Source organism: Myodes glareolus, chromosome 9, assembly GCF_982192425.1.
Source record: "Myodes glareolus chromosome 9, mMyoGla1.1, whole genome shotgun sequence".
Lineage (NCBI taxonomy): Eukaryota > Metazoa > Chordata > Mammalia > Rodentia > Cricetidae > Myodes > Myodes glareolus.
This window is the reverse complement of record NC_142034.1, coordinates 95312599-95336362: the sequence shown is the minus strand read 5'-3', so window position 1 is coordinate 95336362 and position 23764 is coordinate 95312599. Positions and strand designations below refer to the sequence as shown.

General features: G+C 46.0%; 1 protein-coding gene and 2 pseudogenes across 7 annotated transcripts in view; 2 read left to right on the top strand and 1 right to left on the bottom strand.

The window, feature by feature from the left end:
- Window positions 1-685: 685 nt before the first annotated feature.
- Window positions 686-23764, bottom strand: part of LOC125401836 (ATP-binding cassette sub-family A member 17-like) — an 80436-nt gene continuing 57357 nt past the window's right edge. For 6 of the 7 annotated variants that reach the window (XM_048436283.3, XM_048436282.3, XM_048436281.3 and 3 more), the window contains 13 exons: window positions 23212-23518; window positions 20759-21032; window positions 20449-20653; window positions 19470-19689; window positions 17530-17688; window positions 12401-12579; window positions 11463-11591; window positions 9662-9856; window positions 5318-5505; window positions 3052-3222; window positions 2606-2793; window positions 2426-2499; window positions 686-2035 (listed from right to left, as the gene is read on the bottom strand). In XM_048436283.3, coding sequence (XP_048292240.3) covers window positions 1805-2035; window positions 2426-2499; window positions 2606-2793; window positions 3052-3222; window positions 5318-5505; window positions 9662-9856; window positions 11463-11591; window positions 12401-12579; window positions 17530-17688; window positions 19470-19689; window positions 20449-20653; window positions 20759-21032; window positions 23212-23518 — 2520 coding nt within the window. In that variant the 3' untranslated portion in view covers window positions 686-1804. The remainder of the gene's footprint in view (window positions 2036-2425; window positions 2500-2605; window positions 2794-3051; window positions 3223-5317; window positions 5506-9661; window positions 9857-11462; window positions 11592-12400; window positions 12580-17529; window positions 17689-19469; window positions 19690-20448; window positions 20654-20758; window positions 21033-23211; window positions 23519-23764) is intronic. The other variant, XM_085694715.2, reaches the window with a different exon arrangement.
- LOC148121030 (glyceraldehyde-3-phosphate dehydrogenase pseudogene) lies at window positions 14438-14916 on the top strand (annotated as a pseudogene).
- Window positions 14996-15692, top strand: LOC148121029 (glyceraldehyde-3-phosphate dehydrogenase pseudogene; annotated as a pseudogene).

Below are 23764 nucleotides of genomic sequence, written 5' to 3'. Positions count from 1 at the left end.
CTAGCCTTGCAACCCTGGCAGGTTGATGCTAATCTCGCTTGTCAGCTTGTGGAGCCTTGTTTATCTTGGCTGAGATGGGAAGACCCACCACTGTGGAAGGCACCATTCCCTTGGGAGTCTCGGAATGTTTAAAAAGAACGTGGAGCCGAATACAGGTACTCACGATCTCTGCTTCCTGATTGTGGGCGTGAGAAGACCAGTCTTTTCCACCATAGTGGACAGTGACCTGAGTCAACTCTGAAGAGGCTTCTGCCAAGATATTTTACCACAGTGAAAGGGAAACAACCAAAAATATTGATACAGACAAGAGGCGCTGCCATTGCTGTCATAAACCTGACCTTTGGAAGTGGGGAAGTATAGGAGAGTTTGGGCTGGAAAAGCTCCATAACGCTGTGAGCAGAGCTTAGTGAACCATTCCGGTGGAGCTTGGAGGGCAAGGACAGCATCTTTGGACTGTGGAAGCTCAGTTCGCGGAGTCTCAGAGGTGGACATGGACCAGGGGCCAGTCATGTGATAGTTTCACCTAGAATCTGGTTCCCACACCGTGAGAGTTAGAGTGAGGGATGTAAAGGTGACGAACTCATTTGTTAGGAAGACAGGTGAGTATCTGAGCTGTTCAGAGAAAGCAATGTAACTGGTAAAGTCAGCACCGCTGAAAAGAAGTCTATTTTGGGTAATCCCCATCTATCTTGTCAAGATCCAGATTTATTTGAAAGTGAATGAATTGAAAGGGTTCCTGGATTCTCAAGAGCAACCGCCTAGGAAAGTCCTCCAGGGCCAGCAGGGAAGCTCACACAGCTGTGGCCCAAGGGGGCGGGGCTGCAGCTTGAGCCCACAGCAGAATTCCGCAGCATTGACCTGACAGTACTGGCTTTTCAGTTATGAAAGCAGAGGCAGACAAATCTCTGAGTTAGAGGCCACCCTTGTCTACTCAGTGAACTCTGTGTTTACCCTTTAGCCTGGCCGTTCCTTGCCAAGCTCTGCTTTCCCAGTTTGGAAAGAGAATGTCTACTCTGTGCCATTGTATGTTGCTATTATATAACTTGTATTGGGCTTTATACAATTTAATAGTTAAGAGGTTGCCTTGAGCTGGGCAGTGGTGGCGCACACCTTTAATCCCAGCACTTGGGAGGCAGAGGCAGGAGGACCTCCCTTAGTTCAAGGCCAGCCTTGTCTATAGAGCTAGCTCCAGGACAGCCACAGCTGTTACAACACAGAAACACTATCTTGAACCCCCCCCCAAAAAAAAACAAAGGTTGCCTTGAGTCTCAGATGAGATGTGAGCTGTGCACTTTTCACTGTTACAGCTGTTGAAGTCTATGGGGACTTTTGTATCTTGCACTAAGATGAGCATGAGTTGAGGACAAAGAGAAAGGCTGTGATTTAAGTAATGTGCTTTGGTGTTGAGTTGCCAAGGAATGGTATTTGGATGGTCAATTGATGGGACCTAGGATCGCTGGACAGACTGGCCCCTGTCTGACAGGACAAACTGGGGGATTGTCTTGATTAGGTAGGGGTGGGAAGACTCACCCACTGTGGGTGGAGATCTGGGAGTGTATAGAAAGGGGAAAGTGAGCCAAGCACAGGCATTCACTGCTCTGAGTTTCCTGACTGAGGATGTCATGTGACCAGCTGCTTCACGTTCCTGTACTATCTCCGCGTCATGAGGGACTGTATCGCTGAACTATGGTCCAAAATAAACCGCGTCACCCTTAAGCTGCTTCCGTTAGGGAATCTGTCACAGTGTCAGACCGACTAACACGGCAGGCTGTGCACAGCATGCTACCTTGCACTAGGGTCTTTATTACAGCAGGACAGGCTCTGAGGGAGGTGGAGATGGAGGTGGGGAAAGAGGTGAGACAGAGTGAGAGGGTGAAGCGGGGCTGTCTAGGACAGATTGACCTTGTTGGACTTTTCCTTTCATGGAGGACACAGGGCTGGTAAAGCTCAGGAAGATGTCCTCCAGAGAAACCTGGCTGATGGAGTAGTCTTCCAACATATAATCCTTCTTGGCTTGTTCCATAATGCCAAACACCTGTAGCAGAGGGAAGCCAGTTACTGCAGATAAGTCCACCCGTAGGTGAGGGGGTGGACACAGGGACAGGTGATTTGGGGAAGTGCAGAGACAGCCATCCTCTGGGAGCTGTGACAAGGCACAGAGTGCCTAAAAAGGAGCCAGACCTGTGGGAATGGTGGCAGGAAGCGGTCTCCCACTGGGTCTGTGGCCTGCTATGTGGCGCTGGGCATGTAGCTCCTCTCTAGGCCTGCTCCCTGCTCTCTGAAACCTGGGGGTGGGAAGAGCTGACTTCCGAGGCTCCTTCCAGCTCAACCTTATGCCTTATGACTTGCATACAAACATTTCCAGTGTTGGCAGAGGACACATGAGTGCCACTTCTAGAGAGCAGGTGAACTAAGGTGCACTCACCTTTGCCCAAGTGAGGCCGTGGCCAGGCAGGTAGTACTGGACCATGCCTTCATGCTCGTCTTCCAGATTGCTGCCTGCACAAGAGAGACTGTTTCTGTGAGGGCTGGACTGGAGGGCCAGAGGGGCAGCCCGGGTGTTATAGCTAACAGGTCCAGGCAGGGTGTCCAGCACATCACACACCTGGGAAGGTCAGGTCCACAAACGCCTTGAACTTCGGCACCTCCTGCCGCCATTCCCTCTGCACCTTGGCCTGCAGGGAGTAGCCGCTGCCAAACTTGCTTTTGAGGTGTTGTGGGCTGCCCAGGCACTTGAACTGGCCCTGAACCATGATGGCCAGCCGGGTACATAAGGCTTCACACTCCTCCATACTGGGGAAAGGGAGAAAGCCTGAGACAGTGCTGGAGGAGGCTGGTGCCCACCCTGAATGTCAAAGGCTTGTGTAGACAGGAGGGTATCTGTGCCCAGATCAGGCCATTCCCAATTCCCCACGCTGAATGTACCCACATGCAGAGCCTGGGAAATGTCCTGGCAGAGCCTGGGCTGGCTGCTGCCATATCTTCTGTTCACCTGGTCCCACCCCAGCCACCTGTTCTGGCTCTGCCCCTGACCCACAGATGCAACTCTACCTGTGGGAGCTGATGACAATGGCCTTGCCAGACTCACGGGCCCGGGCCACAGTGTCCCAGAGAAGGCGCCGGGCCACAGGGTCCATGCCAGTGGACGGCTCATCTAGGAGGATGACTACAGGCTCTCCAAGGAGGGCGATGCCGGTGCTCAGCATGCGCCTGTTACCACCACTGTGTGTGGATGGGACAAAGGTGGGGACATGGAGAATGGTGATTGTGGCTTCTGGTGTTGAAGCCCACTTGTTCAGCACCTGACGCTTTCCTTCTCTGAGATGATGCCTACTCTTGTGGGGCTTTCAGAGACAGCCCCATCATTTTCACTCAGGTTGAATTGTGACTTGGTTTGTTCACTAAAGCTCTAAATGGACCTAGATGTCCAGGTTGAAGGGTTGAGACCCTTCAAGGGTCTCTATGAGTGCTGGGGGTAGGGCACCACCCATCTGAGAGCAAGGGTATAAGACCATTTTAGTTAGCCGTTTTTCTTAGATGCCCACTATGTGGTTCCAGCTGACTTGGCTTCTCATCCTCCTGACTCGGCCTGTCAATAAGCATGGGACTATAGATGCACACCACTACACTGGCTTTACTTATTTATTTTTCTTAATTTTTAAATTTTATGTATATGTGTGTGTGTGTGTGCCTGCATACAGGTACCCATGACAGCCAGAGGGCATCAGATCCTCTAAAACTGGATTCACAAGCAGTTCTGAGCTGCTTTGTCGGTGCTGGAGACTAAACCCGGGTCCCCTGCAAGAGCAGGAAACGCTCTCAGCTGCTGAGCCGTCCTTCCAGGGGCTCCCCACGTTAAACTCGCACAGCATCCACTGTGTGCAAAACTTCAGTCTAAACTTTTCTTTTTTTTCTTTTTCTTTTTGACTTTTCAAGACAGGGTTTCTCTGTGTAGCCTTAGCTGTTCTGGAACTTTCTATGTAGAGCAGTCTGGTGACAACTCGCAGAGATCCACCTGCCTTTGCTTCCTGAGTGCTGGGATTAAAGGTGTGCGTCACCACCACCTGGCTTCTAAACTTTTTAAACGTAAATTTATTTGATCCTCTAAATATGCAAGGAAATATAAAAAGCTGCCAAAGACTCAAGCCAACAGACTGGGGAAGGGGCAGAGACTCTTTGTCTGACACCTGAACTCATTTGGCCAGTCAGCAGCATCTCTCCACTGTTCAGTTCCAAACATGGGGTACTGCCGGACACCTGCCTACAAGGGCACAGTGTGTAATGTGAGGAGAGCCTGTGGATTTGGACAGTTAGTACCTTGTTTTTTTTTAATTTTTATGATTTATTTATTTTTTATTTTATGTGCATTGGTGTGAAGGTGTCAGGTCCCCTGGAACCGGATTTTCAGACAGTTGTGAGCTGCCATGTGGGTGCCGGGAATTGAACCAGGGTCCTCTGGAAGAGCAGTCAGTGCTCTGAACCTCTGAGCCATTTCTCCAGCCCTCCCCCCTTTTTGAGACAGGGTTTCTCTATAGCTTTGGACTATAAACTAGCTCTTATAGACCAGGCTGGCCTCGAACTCACAGAAATCCGCTTGCCTCTGCCTCCCGAGTGCTGAGGTTAAAGGTGTGCACCACCACCGCCCAGCTTTTTGTTTTGTTTTTGTTTTCCTGCCCGGCTATTTTAAACTATTTTACAGTATGAAATTTATCTTTTAAAGTTTGTAAAAATGTGGGGCTGGAGAGATGGCTCAGCAGTTAAGAGCATTGCCTGCTCTTCCAAAGGTCCTGAGTTCAATTCCAAGCAACTACATGGTTACTCACAACTATCTGTAATGAGGTCTGGTGCCCTCTTCTGGCCTGCAGGCATACATGCAGACAGAACACTGTATCTATAATAAATAAATATTTAAAAAGTAAATCAATCTTTTGCCTTGCTTTGATTAATCTGAGTTAGGATTCTGTTACTGGCAACAGTGATACACCACCTCAGACTTCTTGGGAGACATGTCAGGACGAGGTAACTATGGGTCTAATATGAAAACCTACCCAATAGGAAGCTTGCCATGAAGAAGCAGACATAAAGATCTGCCTATCTAACTGTTATAATCACACTTGATAACATATACCTGTTCTCAGCACAAAAAACTGCCTCTGGCTTGGGATAGAAACCAGCTTCCCTTCACCCATCTTCCGTGGCATGGACTACACAGCTCCTCCATGCCTGAACTGATGGACTTAACCCTACATCTCAGCGCTGAGAACTGGGGTTATCTTGCAAATGGAGGTGGGAAGGATGAAGGACCCCCAGATCTCACCTATAGGTCTTCACCAGCTTGTCTGCATACACGTGTAAGAGTAAGTCCTCAAGGATCTGGTCTACACAGATTTTAATGTGGCATTCAGGGATGCCCCGGATACGGGCATACATGACAAGCATCTCTCTTCCTGTCATGAAGTTTAGCAGGGCATCAAATTCAGGACAGTAACCAATCCACTGGCGCACCTGAGGGATGGAGACACGTCAGAGTGAAGCCTCTTTGGCTAGTTTCCCGTCTGTCAACCCAGCAGTTCCGGGACACCACCTCAGGCTTGTCTATCACTTTAGCTCTTGTTAACATCTATGTCTACGTTAGGAATATGCAGCACGAGGGAGCCATGAGTGGGATGATGGCAATGCTGGTGGTGTTGGTGAACAGGCTCTAAAGAATGGAAGAGGAGGGGTGTGACTTGGCTCCCTCCTCCTGCTCCACATGTACCAAAAACAGAAGTCTTAGTGCCCCTTGTTTTAGGAGTCAGGAAAAGCATCTTGGTTTTTACTTTTCTTCTTTTTTAAGAAGTTACTACTACCTTCTTCTTCTTCTTCTTCTTCTTCTTCTTCTTCTTCTTCTTCTTCTTCTTCTTCTTCTTCTTCTTCTTCTTAATATTATTATTATTATTATATGATATATGTATTGTAGAGGAGGAAATGGGTGCAAGAATGCCAAGGTTCACAACTGGAGACCAGAAGATAATTTTGTGGTTGGTTCTCTCCTTATACCTTCCGATGGGTTTCAGAGATGGAACTCGGGCTTTTGCAGTGTGCCTGTACTGAACTATCTCATTGGCCCTCGTGTTAGAAATATTTTCTATTAGCCATATACTCTATAAGTAGATTTCCTTCATGAAGCATTTACATAAAGACCACTGGAGTCTCCAGCAGGGCCTGTGGTCTGACTGGAATGTATCCTCCAGGCTTCTGTGCTAATGCAGGGTCCCACACAGCCATGCTCTCCTAGAACAAGACTGTATGAAGTTTGTCAAATGGCACCATCCCATATTTACCATTGCTTAATGCACTTTTCTAACTGAATATTATGTTCTATAGATCCCCATACAACCCTACTCCCAACTCAGTTTAGTCGCTATACACCCAGAGAAGGTTTTCAAATATTCTTTTAAAATTATTGAAAGTTGTTCTTTGATAATTCCATGTGGTATATAATGCATTCTAGTTAACCTCACCCATAACTTCTCCCCTCTCCCTCCCAGACATCCCTCTTCCACATTCAAGCCTTTCTGCTCTGTTCTGGGACCAGGGCTGCCTGTGTAAACACAGGTCTAGGACCATCCATGGAGCTCAGTGGGCTCACTGATACCTACCTAGACAGCTGAAGACAATGGCTTCCTCTCTCCCAGAATGCATCAATAGTAAATAGTTCAGCAGGGATGAGTAAGGCCAGGGAAGTTTCTTAGATTTCATTTAGAAAAGTACTAACTTGGATTTTCAGACACATCTGAGTTAGACACATTTAGACACATGGTGGCATGCAGGCGGTCATGGCCCAAGAGCTGAGAGCTTTACATCCTGATCCGTAGGCAGAGAGAAAGAAACTGGGACTGGTATGGGCTTTTTTTTTAAGGTCTTTTTAAATGTATGATTATCCTTTTTTTAATTTATTTAACCTTATTTTGTGTGCATTGGTGTGAAGGTATCAGATCCCCTAGAACTGGATTAGAGACAATTACGAGCTGCCATGTGGGTGCTGGGAATTGAACCCGGGTCCTCGGGAAGAGCAGCCAGTGCTCCTAACCACTGAGCCATCTCTCCAGCCCCTGGTGTGGGCTTTTTAAACCTCAAAGCCCACCCTCAGTTACATTACTTCTTGTGTTGTTTTGTTTTGTTTTCTGAGACAGGGTTTCTCTGTGTAGCTTTGGAGCCTGTCCTGGCACTTGCTCTGTAGACCAAGCTAGCCTTGAACTCACAGAGATCTGCCTGCCTCTGCCTCCCAAATGCTGAAATTAAAGATGTGTGTGCCACCAACACCCAATTTACACACACTTCTTTTAACAAGGCCACACCTACTCCAACAAGCCCCTGTCTCCTAACCCTTCTAATTCTTTCAAACAGGTCCACTCCCTGGTGACTAAGCAGTCAAACATATGAGCTTAGGGGTGTCATTCTTATTCAAACTACTACAAGTCAACAGTTTATCAAAAATGATGTTCCCATAGGCTTTGCATTTTGCCTGTTGCTGCAATTTTGGCATCATGTAGACAGAGAGGAAGTCCTTTGCTTTCATGAAAGCCTTCAGGCAAACATTTGGTAAAATGAATGTGTTCTTTTGGCCTTGGCTGGCATGCTGTAGGGTCTATACACACGAGGGGGAAGGTATGGGAGATGGGGGACAGACACAGACGGACAGGGCTATCTTCCTGATTCTGGGGTGTCTTTGTTAGCATTTCCACCACATGACACTCCCTGGTCCCCATAGGCTTTTAAACCATAACATAATGCAGAAATGCATTCAGTCCAACTTCAAAAGTTCCTGTAATCTATTGTTTAAAAGTCCAAAGTTCAAAGTCTCTTCTGAGATTTATATTATCTCTGAACTGTAATCCCCTGTAAAATCAGAGTCCAGAGTCAAAATGCAGATCACATACTTCCAACATATAATGGCACAGGATATTCAACCACTCCAAAATGGAGGAAAGGGAGCATAGTGAAGAAATACTGGACCAAAGCAAGACCAAAAACCAGCTGAGCAAACTCCAAACTCTGCATCTCCATGTCTGATATCAAAGTGCTCTTCAGATCTTCAACTCCTTTCAGCTTTGTTTTCTGGACTCTTGTTTCTGTTCAGAAGTCTGATGTCAACCTAAATGCTGTTCTTAAGGTAATTCACCTTTCATTTATCTACCTACCTGCCTGTCTATCTACCTACCTACCTACCTATCTATCTATCTCTCTATCTCTCTATTTTCATTTTTTGAGACAGGGTTTCTCTGTGTAACCACCCAGGCTGTCCTGAAACTCACTCTGTAGACCAGACTGACCTGGAACTCACGGAGATTCTCCTGCCTCTGCTTTCCGAGTGCTGGGATTAAGGGTGTTAGCCACCATGCCTAGACCCCAATTTTTGTTGCTGGGTTACCTTAGATTTTCTCTTTTGTATTTGATTTACAGAAGTTTTACTCTAACAATATTCCTTGGAACTTTTTTCTTTTTAGTTTACCCTGTTTGTGGCCATCAGGGCTTCATCCATTTATAATCTGTTGTCTTTTACAATGCTGGATACATTTTAGCTATGAACTTCAAATATTGTTCTGTCTTCCTTGCAGGCTTCAACTACAAACACACTGAACAGTCTCACTGCCAGGTTGTCACAAACACCCTTAATCACAGAGCTAGAAAACAGAGACAGGAGGATATCTGTCTAGAGGGTTCCAGGCCAGCCAGGGCTACATGATGAGACACCATCTCAAAAGTAAAAGAACAGTTGGGTGGTAGTGGTGCACGCCTTTAATCCCAGGACTTGGGAGGCAGTAGTAGGCCTATCTCTGTGAGTTCTAGGTTAGCCTGGTCTACAGAATGAGTTCTAGGACAGCCAGGGCTACACAGAAAAACCCTGTCTTGAAAAAACAAAAACCAACCAACCAAACAAACAAAACAAAAATCTTCTCACTATATATGAAAAGAGGCTGTGGGGATTGGCTTGCACAGCCATGGAAGCTGATCTCTACAATTTGGCATTAGGACTAGAGTTGGGGTGGATATGTGGCTACTTGGGGAGCATTAGCAAGTGGATGGTAATGGGGACAATAGGACATGTGGACAGCACCTAGGAACACCATGGCAATCGACCACAGGAGCCAGGTATGGTGGCACATGCCGATAGTCCCGACCCTTGGGACCACACATTCGAGATCAGTATAGATTACATCTTAAGATCCTCTCTCAAAGCAAGACAAAAGAGTTACTAAAAGAGTCTGAGAAAGAGCTGTTAGGGATAGAGATGAACGAAGAGGGGGAACCTGTGGGGTAAGCAGAAGAAGTTGGAAAAGTCAGAACTACCAGATTCTACAGAGAAACAGGGAAGATACAGACTAGGGTGACCGTAGTAGAAATGGGCTCAAGAGAACGCACCCGAGGAGCCTCAATGGTGGGAGCCTCCATTGACCATGGCTGCCAACTGGGTAACCTGGATGGTAACTTGAATGACAGGAGGATGTGTGTTCCCTCATCCCTATGGTTCCTGTGGGCATTTGAGAGCTAGTGCTGTATCAGAGAAGCACCTAGGGTGCATTTAGATTCGGGGGATTACTTTTTAGAGATCAATCTCCAGGCCTCATGACCCTGAATCCTGCATCAGTCACCGATATTGGTTGCATGCCATACCCACCTTTGCCAGGTCAGACTTGACGTTGCAACCCTTGACAAAGACATCCCCTGAAGTGATGGGCTGCTCCCCAGTCAGCATGTTGAAAATGGAAGTCTTCCCAGCTCCATTGAGGCCAAGAAGGCCAAAGCATTCTTTTTCTTCAACGGTGAAGGACACCTTGTTCACAGCCTGCAGAGGTACCTTCCCATTATAGACCTGAGAGACACAAGGCAGAGATGAAGGGAGGAGGCCAGCAGCCATTGCACGCTCCGTCTAGCAGGCCTGAGCTGCCTCTTATGACCCAAGCTCAGACTAGCTTCTCCTGCCAGCCACTGCCCAGAAAGTTCCCTTTCTTCCTACAGCCCCTGCACATTGTCAGCTTGGTTCGCCATTTCTCTTTGTCCCTGAGCAAATAAAACCCTTTGATGCTGCTTAAGGGTTATTTATTTATTTATTTATTTTGGTTTGGTTTGGTTTTTTGTTTGTTTTTTGTTTTTCAAAACAGGGTTTCTCTGTGTAGCCCTCGCTGTCCTGGAACTCACCCTGTCAACCAGGCTGGCTTCAAATTTAGAGATCCATCTGCCTCTGTCTCCCCAGTGTAAGCAGAGTTTTTGTCATTCGGGATCGCAAGCAGCTCACTTCTAAAATAACCACTCAAGGACTTAATATTATTTATAAATGCTCAGCTGATAGCTTAGGCTTATTACTAACTAGCTCCTAAAACTCAAATTAGCCCATTTCTGTTAACCTATGTTCTGCGCTGAGGCTTATGGCTTTTACCTTTCCTGCGTGTCCTGCTTCCTTTTTGTCTGGTGACTCTTCTGACTCTGTCCTTCCCAGTGTTCTCTCTGCCCTGAAAATCCCATCTAGTCATTGGTCAATCATTGTTTTATTAACAATGAGAGCAATAAATATTTGCAGTGTGCAAAGATTGTTCCACAGCACCCCAGTACAGGAATCAAAAGCATGTTGGGCTGTTTTTTTTTTTTAAAAAAAGATTTATTTATTATGTATACAATATTCTGCTTGCATATATGCTAGCAGGCCAGAAGAGGGCACCAGATCTCATTACAGGTGGTTGCTGGGGATTGAACTCAGGACCTCTGGAAGACCAACCAGTGCCCTTAATTGCTGAGCCATCTCTCCAGGTCCCTATTTTTTGTTTTTAATCACTAGATACGGAAGGAAAGCATGACTGACAAACCTGGGGTGGGGGGATCCTATAAAATCCTATAAAAATACCCAGATGTTTGAAAGGTCCTTTGAAATTCTTCCTAGGAATCTCATAAACGCGGGAGGCTCTGCTAGTTTCCAGAGCCCTTGACCACATGGCACCTCCACAGTTGTTATCTGGATACAGAAAAAGTCAAGCCTATTTCATCTCTCCTTCTATTCTTTCTTAGGCTTTTAGCAAGCATGGCTCTCATTCCTTACTATCTCAGGCCCTCCCTTTATCCAGGTGACCACAGAAGAGACAATAAAGGTACAATGATCTCTGTCTCTGGGTATAAAAATGAACTCTGGTGTGCTTCATTCTCAGACAGAGAAACCTCACTAAGTGTGTCTTCCCTGGGAGCCTGTCTGCTGTTGTGGACAGTCCACAAGCCCGGCAGAAGGCTGATTCTGTGTGTAAAATGCCCACAAGAAAAGTATCCTTGGCTTTTTAAAGCCGACTACAAGAACCAGGCATGACATATGCTTGTAACCAGGAGGCAGAGGTAGGTCTACGGAGGCCGTATAGCAGGACCCTGTCCCAAATAAAACAGACAAAAAGATAAAAGACAAAAAATAGATAAAGGAGCAAAGACAAATCTAATTTTACCTTTGACACTTCTTTAACAATAAGTGGATTTTTCTTTAGTAATGTTTCAAAATAAAACTTGATGGTTTCTGCCTCATCTAGTATATCTTCATCGTCATCTTCCGGCTCTGTTACATCGAGGAACATTCCCTGTGTTCCCAAGACAAGGGTGGACATGTAACTGGTTTCCATTTACAGGGGTAGGAGGTAGAGCTTGGCTGGTGTCAAGGGACCGGGCCTCTCTGGTGCACCCTGAAGGTGCTGCATCCATGATGAGGTAGGCACACAAATCATAAACCATCAGCTTTTGGAAGAAACCAAAGTAAAGCCCAGGAAAGGGAAGATGTAACAAAAGCCCACCCCCTCCAGTGTCCTCTAGAGGATTCTGGTTCCACGAGCTAACCTTTCTCTGGGCTGCTCATAGCTGACTGCGGAGGAGGTGTTTCACAAGGTATTCTAGCAAGCCAGGGGCTTGCTCCTATTCAGCCGAAAAGCTGGCCTTTAAAACACCTCAGGTGGCCATATATGGACCAGGGTCTCAGGGTCTGACTCAGGTTCTTCTCTTCCTCTGAAGGTCCCTGGACATGGGCTGTCACCTCTCTGCCCTGGGATTGGACTGATGGCCTCTGGGATCCCGCTGATATATCAAGGTAGCTAAAGAACACAGGAAGGAAGCTCCAGAGCAGTGGTTCTCAGCCTGTGGGCTCCACCCCTTTGAGGGTAGAGCAGCCCTTTCATAGGGGTCGCGCTGATATCCTGCATATCAGATACTTACATTACCATTCGCAACAGTAGCAAAGTTACAGTTATGAAATAGCAATGAAAATAATTGTATGGTTGGGGTCACCACAGCATGAGGAACTGTAGTAAAGGGGCGCAGTGTTAGGAAGGCTGAGAACCACTGCCTTAGAGCCAGGCCTTGATCTGTTTTTACACGACTTTCATCTCTATTTACTCACCATTTTTTCCTTCCTAGCAAAGCCAGAAAGCCTGGATTTCAGTATGTAGAATGCATTGGCTTCAATGAGGAAAAGCAGGAGGATGTACACAGGTCCCAAGACAGCCAGAGCAGTCAGGTACTTCCCTATCCCCAGAGACTCCCAGGCATAGATGTTCTGTTGAACCACATATCCTTCGTCTGATATGAAACAAGCATGTGTTAGTTCCCCCTTCTGGAGATTTTCAAAGGTATTCCTCATCTTTATGCATAGCAAGTAAATTCCCACAGTGATGAGTATTACTAAAAGAAGCATTACTGTTATCAACGCCATCACTACATCTAGCAAATAGTAAGCAACAATACTTTCCCTTATTTTAACCCAGGGCTCTATAAAAACAATGTAATTAGCTGAGCGCGACAGAGCACACCTGTAACCACAGTACTCAGGAGTCTAAGGTGGGCCGATTGCCATAAACATGAGACTAGTTTGGACTATTTAGCAACTCTAGGGAATCCTGTAATATACGTGTGAGACTGTCTTAAAAACAACAACAAAACAATTCCAAGAACTTGTGACTCAGTAGGGTCATGAACCCTAGGGGAAAACCTACTGCTATTCTGCTAAATGCATGTAGCAATCAAATGACTCCTAATGACATATGGTTATACCCATTAATCAACACATTGCTCAACCCTTACCAGAGAAGGTTCTTTTTGCAGTAGATGATAATTAGCAGAGAAACCTTTTACAGTCTCTGCAGAAAATAAAGACTTTGGAAGGCTCGGCCCTAACTGGGAAGCCTATACTACACCCTTCCCAAGGCTCAGTGAATTATGCAACACAAGGGGCAGAAAGATCTTAAGAGCTAGAGGTGGTCACACAACGAGGACAGCGTACATAAGATCTTCAGAACTTCAAGCCAGAAAAAAATCTCAACACAGCCTTGGAAAAGTGGGCCTGGAGTTTCAGCCCTAACCAGGACGCTATTCACAGAAGACAACTGCTGGAGAGGGAAAATGAGTTTTCTTCAGTGGAGTGGCGGTACAGCACCACACGTCAGGGCGGGCTTCCTGCTCACAGGAGATCAACACAAATCCCACTCCATGCTTGTGTTGTTTTTAGAAAGAAGGAAGAGAAACCCTGTCTTGAAAAACCAAGAGAGAGAGAGAGAGAGAAAGAGAAAGAAAAGGAGGCTAGAGAGATGGCTCAGCAGTTAAAAGCACTAGCTTCTCTTCCAGGGGATCTGAGTTCAATTCTCAGCACCCATGTGGCAGCTCACAAATGTCCCCACTCCCCCACTCCAGTTCCAGGGGATCTGATCCCTTACACATACATGCATACATACGTACATGCGGGCAAAACACCAATGCACATAAAATAAAATTTCAAAACCAAATAAATAAAACAAAAATAAAAAAAGAAATAAAAGGGCTGGGTGGTGATGGCGCTTGTCTTTAATCCCAGCACTCAGAAGGCAGAGGCAGGAGGATCTCAGTGAGTTCAAGGCCAGTCTGGTCTATAAGAGCGAGTTCCAGACAGGCTCCAAAGCTACAGAGAAATCCTATCTCAAAAAACCAAAAAAAAAAAATGTAGCTCAACGGTAAAGCATGATTATTATATTTGCGATAAAAAACAATAATAATAAAAGGCTTTTCCTTATTTTCAATCATGTAGAAGAATCTCAGGAGGAGACGTGGGGGTTAGCTCGGTGGGAAAGTACTTGTTCAGCGTGCAGAAAACCTTAGGCGTTTCATCCAGTATTACAAACCAGACCAGATCAGCTCTGAAGGGCTCTAGTCTCTTTTTTATCTTATCTGCCTTAAATTTTTGTAACTATATTTGAAAATTATACAATAAATATATGCTCATTGAGGAAAAATAAAAGAATGAAGTAGGCAATAAAGTACTTTTCATTTCCTTAAAATTGTATGATTGTATAGTTTTAAGCATAATTCTTTCATACTTTTATTTATATTTATTGTTCACTATTGGTGCTCCAACCCAGGGCATCATGCACGTTAGTCAAATCACTACTTAGGGCTCTCTGCTCCTCCCTGTTCTAGAGACCGCCGCTTCTTTTCGCGCAGTGCCAGCCTTGTTCCAGAGACACGATGGTGAAGGTCGGAGTGAACGGATTTGGCCGTATTGGACGCCTGGTTACCAGGGCTGCCTTCACTTCTGGCAAAGTGGACGTTGTTGCCATCAATGACCCCTTCATCGACCTCAACTACATGGTCTACATGTTCCAGTATGACTCCACCCATGGCAAGTTCAAAGGCACAGTTAAAGCTGAGAATGGGAAGCTTGTCATCAACGGGAAGGCCATCACCATCTTCCAGGAGCGAGATCCCGCCAACATCAAATGGGGTGATGCCAGTGCCGAGTATGTTGTGGAATCGACCGGTATCTTCACCACCATGGAGAAGGCTGGGGCCCACTTGAAGGATGGGGCCAAAAGGGTCATCATCTCCGCCCCCTTCTGCGGATGCCCCCATGTTTGTGATGGGTGTGAACCATGACAAGTATGACAATTCCCTCAAGATTGTCATCAATGCTTCCTGCACCACCAACTGCTTAGCCCCCTTGGCCAAGGTCATCCATGACAACTTTGGCATTGTGGAAGGACTCATGACCACAGTCCATGCCATCACGGCCACCCAGAAGACTGTGGACGGCCCCTCTGGGAAGCTGTGGCGAGACGGCCGTGGCGCTGCCCAGAACATCATCCCTGCATTCACTGGCGCTGCCAAGGCTGTGGGCAAAGTCATCCCAGAGCTGAACGGGAAGCTCACGGGCATGGCCTTCTGTGTTCCTACCCCCAACGTGTCCGTCGTGGATCTGACATGCCGCCTGGAGAAAGCTGCCAAGTATGATGACATCAAGAAGGTGGTGAAGCAGGCATCCGAGGGCCCACTAAAGGGCATCCTGGGCTACACTGGGGACCAGGTTGTCTCCTGCGACTTTAACAGTGACTCCCACTCTTCCACCTTTGATGCTGGGGCTGGCATTGCTCTCAATGACAACTTTGTAAAGCTCATTTCCTGGTACGACAATGAGTTCGGCTACAGCAACAGAGTGGTGGACCTCATGGCCTACATGGCCTCCAAGGAGTAAGAAGCCCGCCCTGGACCACCCACCCCAGCAAGGACACAGCAAGAGAGAAGCCCTCGGCTGCTGAGCAGTCCCTGTCCTAACTCAACCCTTGACACTGAGCTCTCCCTCACAGTTTCCATCCCAGACCCCCAGATAGCAGGAGGGGCTTAGGGAGCCCTACTCTCTTGAATACCATCAATAAAGTTCACTGCATCCCCTCTAAAAAAAAATCACTACTTAGTTTCAACCCATAGGTATTATCTTGTTAAAATTATTTTCTGTATATAGGTTTTTTGCCTGCCTGTGTGTCATGTCTGTATATCATCATGCATTTTCTTGGTGCCAAGAAAACATTGCCCCCCCCAAAACTGGAATTACAAATAGTTATTAGTCACTCTGTGGGTGCTGGGAATCAAACTCAGGGCTTCAGGAAGAGCAGCCAATGCTCTTAACAGCTGAGCCACCTCTCTAGCCCTTCATTTGTAAAATTATGTTTATTTATTTATGTGTGTGCGTGCACGTGCACATAGGGCAGGGGGCAAATATGCTATACATTAGGAGTTAGATAACTTGTGGGAGTTGGTCCTCTCCTTCCAACCTGTGAGTCCCAGGGGTCAAACTTAGGTAATCAGGCTTGGCAGCAAGCACTGAGCCAGGCCCAGTTATTATCTGTTATTTGGGTTTTGTTTGTTTGTTTGTTTTTCAAGACAGGGTTTCTCTGCAGCTTTGGGGCCTGTCCTGGAACTAGCTCTTGTAGGCCAGGCTGGCCTCAAACTCATAGAAATTCGCCTGCCTCTGCCTTCCGAGTGCTGGGATTAAAGGCATGCGCCACCACTGCCTGGCTGAAAAAAAACCTACTGATTCTTTTTTTTAAAAAAATATTTATTTATTATGTATACAATATTCTGTCTGTGTGTATGTCTGCAGGCCAGAAGAGAGCACCAGACCTCATTTCAGATGGTTGTGAGCCACCATGTGGTTGCCGGTAACTGAACTCAGGACCTTTGGAAGAGCAGGCAATGCTCTTAACCTCTGAGCCATCTCTCCAGCCCCCAAACCTACTGATTCTTGAGTCCCATACAAAATTGCACAGTACAGTCATCTTTCTGTATTCCTAGGTTCTGTATCTATGGGGTTCAATCAATGAGAAACTGGGGGTGTAAAAATTTTCAGAAAATAGAAACTGTATCTGTACTAAACATCTATAGTTTTCTTCTCATCATTATTCTCAAACATAGTGTAACTGCTATTTACACAACATGTATTTACATAGCAGTTACACTATATTAACTATTTTAAGAAATTTAAAGATAATTTAAAGTATGTGGGAACAGACTTGGGTATAGTTCAATGGCAGAACACTTGTCTAGTATGCACAAGGCTCTGTGTTAGATCCCAAGCAACACACACATATTCATGTGTGTGGGGAGAATGTGCAGATGCGCATAGCTTATGTGCAAATACCATGTCGTTTCATATAAAAGGTGAATTTTGCATTGAATTACAGCTTGGTTGGGTGGCACATGCTTGTAACTAGATAAATCTTTGCAAGATCAAGGGTAGCCTGGTCTAAATAGTGAGTTCCTGGACAGCCAGGGATACATGGACTTTGTCTCAAAAAAGACAAATCATCTGGGTAGTGGTTGTGCACACTGTTAATTCTAGCACTCAGGAGGCAGATGCAGATGGAGCCTTGTGAGTTCAAAGTCAGCTTGGCCTACAGAGTGAGTTCCAGGACAGCCAGTGCTTAACAGAGAAACCCTGTTTCAAAAAACAACCCAAAAAATAAAATCACATTATATAAATCATATCAGGATAAAAATGTCATCAGCATTGGGAGGGGAGAGATGGCTCAGTGGTTAAGATCACTGACTGCTCTTCCAGAGGTCCCGGGATCAATTTCCAGCACTCACATGGCAGTTCACATCTGTCTGGAGCCCCAGTTCCAGGGCATCTAACACCCTTATGCAGACATATCTGCAGGCAAAACAGCTAAGCACATGAAATAAAAATAAATAAAACTGTTATTGGCTAATTTCATTAATAATACTTACAAACATCATTGCACTTAATATCACTCAACTTCTTAGCATTGCAAAACTTTTTTAGTTCAAAGTTATAGTACAAATTGGAAAAAGCCATCCCCAGGCAATGTCCAGGAAGTATTAGGAACACATGATCCAAGGAGTCTGAGAGTTCTGCATAGCCAAGGTCTGCAGAGAGAACAGAAAGCACTGGTTTTACCTGCGTGAGTCAAAGAGCACACCTCACCGCTCCTCCTAACCCGCTTTAGCCCAGACCATCATACTTCCAGGTCTCCAGCAGAAACCTGGCTTCCTCCTCGTCTGGCGTTGACTCTCCCTTGATCCATTCAACCTCTAAGCCAGAATCTGTCACTCCCTGTCCTTATTCTTGTAGGTGAGCCTGAAGAACACATTGTGTCTGAGAACAGCCTAGGGGGGCATGGCTACAGGAAGGTTGTGTGAACAGAGGTGGAAAGGCAGAGCGGTACAGGTTGGAGGTGAGCTCAGACAGACAGCACCGACATGGCGGCTCACAGCATTCGACGTCCAGTTCTGAGGAGTCTGACACAGTTTTCTGGATGGGTACCAGGCATGCAAACAATGTACATACAGCCATTCAGGCAGACTTATGCACATAAAAGAATTTTTCTTAATTTTTTTATATTTATTTATTATGTATACAATATTCTGTCTGTGTATATGTCTGCAGGCTAGAAGAGGGCACCAGACCTCATTACAGATGGTTGTGAGCCACCATGTGGTTGCCGGGAATTGAACTCAGGACCTTTGGAAGAGCAGGCAAAGCTCTTAACCGCTGAGCCATCTCTCCAGCCCTTTTCTTAATTTTTATATGTATGAGTGTGTGTTTTTAGTACCTTGACCTCAGGAACTGGAGTTGCAAATATCTGTGAACTACCATGTGGGTGCTGGGAATAAAACCTGGGTTCTCTAGAAGAACAGCCAGTATTCTTAACCACTGACCCATCTCGCCAAGCCCCCAAGTAAAAATTACTTTTAAAAATAAAGAAAAAAGGGGAAGGGAAGAAAACTCAGTGTGAAGTTGTGAGGCATAAAGGTGAGTGAGCTCTGCAGGGCTGGGAGGACGTCAGCAGCTAAGAACCTCTGCCCTTCCTGGGGGCTGGAGTTTGACTCCCAACAACTACGTCAGCTCACAGTCACTTATCAGCACGGTTCCAGGGGATCTGATGCCCTTTTCTGACCTCCATGTGAACCCCCACATATGTGCACATTCACACGGAGAACACAGACACATACACATGATAATAAAATAAATCCTAATAAAAAGAGCATTGTAGAGATAACTTCTCAGTCATTTCGTCCAGCCCTGACCCAGAGATGGTAGTGTAAGCGTGACGAAGTCAGTTTCAGGTGTAGGTTGTAAATAATGACTCAGCCTTAGCTTCTTTCTTACCAGGAGCCCTTTCCTCCAATGCTGGCTCATTAATTTACTCATCTTTTTTTTCTTTTTAAGTAAAGACACTACATTTTAGTGAAATGCATGGATCACAGGTAAACAATGATTAGTAAATACGTAGGTCCGTGTAAACTAGTACCCCTTCACGATCAAGAACACTCTTCATTCTCAAAGTTCCCTGGCGTGTTCTTTGTCTAGTCAATCCCTTCCCAAAAACCCAGAGGCAGCCCCTTCTCTGATTCTGTTTCCAGGAGAAACTTTGTCTGTTCATGGACTTAACCCAAGACATAGCAGACGCTTTTGCTCAATGTAGTCCACTCTTAAACTGAGCAATAATCTACTGAGTGGATTTGACTGAACTGTTTGTCCATCTCCTCTGGAGATGTGTTTGGCACACTCCAGGTGGGAATCTTCAGCCTACAGCAGCTCTGAACATTTCCTCACAGGTCTTTGGGAGGTAGACACACATTTCTGAGAGTCTAATGACCGGGGTTGTTAGAGCAGAGATTTATACAAGACATAGAAGTGATCTCACCTTTATCGCTTGTGACCGTGACAAGCACAATGGGGCAGATGCTCAGGAAGGTGAGCATTACCACCAGCTTAGCACATGCATTACCAGGAGTTTTGAAAGAGAAGCTGACTATGTAGACGAAGGGGATGGCAGCCCAGCCGTAGAGCATCATTATCAGGACCACCGCCGCAGTGTTCTCGTGATGTGCAAATGCTTCCTCCTTATACCACAGAAACACCAGCTTAAAAATCGGGAGAGGGGAAATTTTGGAAAAGTCAGTGAGTGCTAGGAATACAGTACTTTCTGCTTTAATTAATTTATGTATTTGTGGGGGTGGGGTGGAGTTACCGCGTGTGTGCCAGGGATGTGTGGGTGGAGGACAGAGGACCACTCTCGAGTTGGTTCTTCCTGCCATTGTATATGCTCTAGAGAGGAAACTCAGGCCCGAGGCCTGTGAGCAAACACTTTCACTCACAGAGCCCTCGTACAGGCCCGTCATCTCAGGATTTAAAACAAGCGTTAGCAGTACTTCACAGGCATTCGCTTGTGAACTAAAGCCGCCCTGAGTCGCAGTAACACAGTGAAGCAAATAAAGGACAGAGAGATGCTGATAAAACACACAGAACAAAGCAGCGGGTGACCCACTCTGCACAGGATGATCGGGGAACCCTCGGACTACTTGATTCAATTATATCTAAGTTCTTCACCCCGTTCTCTGGTTACCTACTTCTGAATAATACACACACATCTCCAAAACACAGACTGGAGGCAGCAGTTCTGTGGGTGCTACATAAACACCATAGCCCAAGGGACCCCATTTCTGAAGATATTAAAGCTAAATGAACTTGACCACAGTTGGTGATGAGACAGCTTTCGTATCTGCCTTTCTAGCCAGGACTGATTCCAAGTTCAACTTCCCAGCTGGTTCTGGTTCTGTGCATGGGATTTTAAGGGGAGCCCCTGGCCCACAGCATGAGCCCAGCACCCACCCAGTACTCACCACCAGCACGAGAGTGGGGACAAGGAAAGAAAGGAGATCCCACAGCAGCGCGGAGAGCCAGAAAGCAGCCGTGCTGACGCCGCTGAGAAACTGGATGTGCTTAGACTTAATGTTCTCCTCTGTGACCGTGAGGATGGAGAAAGAGCTCGACAGGAAAGCTATTCCGAAAAGAAAGTTGACGACAAGGTAATGTCCTTTAGGGCCCCTGTGAAAGACAGAACGTGAGGCCGCAGCTCAAGGAAACCTGTGAGTGGCAGCAAGAGTCCCTACGGACGGGTAGGCTTGAAGCTGGGAGAAGGAACTAACGTACTGGTACAAGATACTCTCCGAGAGCTCTTTGGCGGTCTGAGGCTGTGGGTAGTTGGTTGTGGTGATGGAAGCATTGGCACCGGAAAGAAACTTGAAGAGAAAATTGTCCACCAGAGCCAGAGCCAGGCCAGGGGAATGGTATGCCTGGTTATTGAACAGTGCCTTCACCGTGGTGCGGTTATTCACGTCTTCAAAAGAGGCTGCCACCACATAGAGCTTATCAAAATCCTCAGGAGACTGTTTTGCCCTTTTCAGTAGGAAGTCCTCTACAGGACCTAGAAGGGAGCCAAAGGTACGCTGGGCAGTAAGAACTGCTGAGAAAATACCACACCAGACCCGTGGCACACAGTGCATTCATCATGAGCCCCCCGCCAATGCCGTTGACTGGTTACCCTGTTTCTTCAGGTACCCTACCACCAACCTCACATACATCCAAAAAGCTGGAACCCTCCTGCCCTGCTCTATACTGAATTTCAGACGATCTCCAAATTTCTATCTTTTAAGTCCTTTTGATTCCAACTACTTTTCCTCTTACTACCACCTCAACCAGGTCTAGCCCCATAATGTCTTTCTGGATCATGTGGTCCCAAACAAAACCCTTCACCTTCTATATAGTTTCTCTGTATAATAGTATAATTATTATCTCTGTATAATAATAATAATAATAATAATAATAATAATAATAGTATATTCAGACCTACCAACTCGCTGTGACTCTGACCTCTAGGCAAAGCCACATATCCAAATACTATAAGATGCACGTTTTGTTTTTGTTATTTGTTTTTGAGATGTCTCACTATGTAGCCCAGGCTATCCTGAAATTCACAGAGACTGGACTGCCTCTGCCTCCTCAGTGCTGAGACTAAAAAAAGCATGTGCAATCATGCCTGGCTTAGAACCCATTTTCTATGCTACGTTTTAGATGGAGTTTGTTCTCTATAAAAGTTAGATAGAAAGTCAGTCCCAGTGTAATACACAGAAAGGCGGTGAGAGCTTTGCTGTGGACGACTGTGTGGGTTACATGCTTGACCCTTAGTGGTCATTTCTGCTCTAGTAGGAGTGGGTTATTTCTCTTTGGAGGTGGTTAGTTATGGAAGCAGTGAGCTATTATGACAGTGGATTAAGCTTCTTCTTCCTACCCTGAAATTCCTTCCTCCTGTCTACCATGTTCCAACACACAACATGAAGCTCTCCTCGGAAGCCGAACAGAGGATTCCTCACTCTTGAACTCCCCTCTTAGCACCATGTGCCAGGATAATCCCCTATTTTCTTTCCTGGTGCATTCTGACAGAGTAAGAGAAAACTATTTAGTCACTCTCCAGACTCTTGGCCTCATTTCTTTAGATTCTCTCTGTACCTATGGGTTCCTTAAGCTTGCAGGTCTCCATATTGTTTGGAATGTCTTTTAGTTATCTTTCCTTCCCACTAGCCAGCCCTACTCAGGTGGCAGGGGTTTCCTTCCCACAGGCTCTGACCTTGAAGTTTCCTCTGATTCTCCCAGCAGAGATGTGGCCACTGTAATCACTGCTACTAGTTCCATAACTACGTATCAGCTATTGATAGACCTCTGGATTAGAAGTTCCATGAGGGCTGTACTAAATCTGTTCATTACTATATTCTCAGCACACAGTGCCACATCGCTATACTTTAAAGTTGAAAAAGACCTTTAATGATCTTTAAAAAATAACCTTGACATTATTACATTGGACACCAACTATACAAAATGGTCATTATAAAACTGTTTCAGCAACAATGCAAAGCAGGCTCTCCCAATTTGATGTATGAAGAAACAAGTTTTGAGAAGCACAGTGTGTTAACACAGCTCTTGGTCACTGTAATGAATACCCGAGAGGGAGATTTGTCTTGGCTAATAGCTCAGTTCATGGTCGGTCGACCACGCTAAATTGGGGCCTGCGGTGAAGCATCATGAAAGGAGCATGTGGAAATGCAGACATATGCCTCATGGGTGGGAAGGGAAGGATGAGGGCGGGTCTGGGTATCTGCACCCACTTCAGGAATATGCTATCAGCTACCTGAGGACCTTCCATTATGATCAGTTTCTTAAAGACTCCACAACCTCGGCCAGGCAGTGGCACCACACACAATAATCTCAGCCCTCAGGAGGCAGAGGCAGGCTGATCTCTGAGTTTGAGTCCAGCCTGGTCTACAGAGAGAGTTCCAGGACAGCCAAAGATACAGAGGAACCCTGTCCTGAAAAAGCAAAGCAAAGCAAACAAACAAACAAACAAACAAAAGACTCCACAACCTCTGGAAAGACAATGGTCTCATCTCTAGAAATCATCCCCTTCTTGTTATCCAGAGTCTAAATGACGTCTTCCTGGGCTTCAGATAATCAGTCTGACTACAGAGTGCACCATGTGGTCCAGAAACGCAGTTTCCCTGAAAAGAAAAACAGACCTACTTCCCGCTCAGCTCCCTGGTCCTGGTACCTACCTTTAAGGTGCAAAGGAATCTGCCCTGCAGCCTCAAGCATCTTTTTAAAATTATCTGAAAGTTGAGGATCCAAGTGGAAATTCTCAGAAACAAAAAATGGCACAATAGTCTGACCATATGTTTTTAAAGTCAGCTCCAAGGGTACGTTTTCCATTTTCTTTAATTTGAAGTCAAAAAAAGTGAGGCTTAACATAATGATCACCAGAGGCAGCAGAATCTGCACGACTAACATCAGCTTCCAGTTGCGCCAAGAATATGTGACCTTCTTCAGGAGCATGGCATAGAATTGTTGGCAGAAAAGACAGAGCTAGGGTTAAAAAGAAGGGAGGTGCTGTGTCAACACAGAGGCGGAAGCGAGATGCTCTGAAGCGGCGTCTGCTCATGCCCACCGACAGTCCTCCACTGCGCGGCCCACTTCCCACTGCTTGGCCCACTTCCCACTGCTTCAGGTTAGGACAACTCATGATTTCATCCTGCTAATGAGCAGCAAGAGGAGCTCCAACCGGAACACTTCTGCGGGTAGAACCTACACCACTTCCAATACCAGATACAA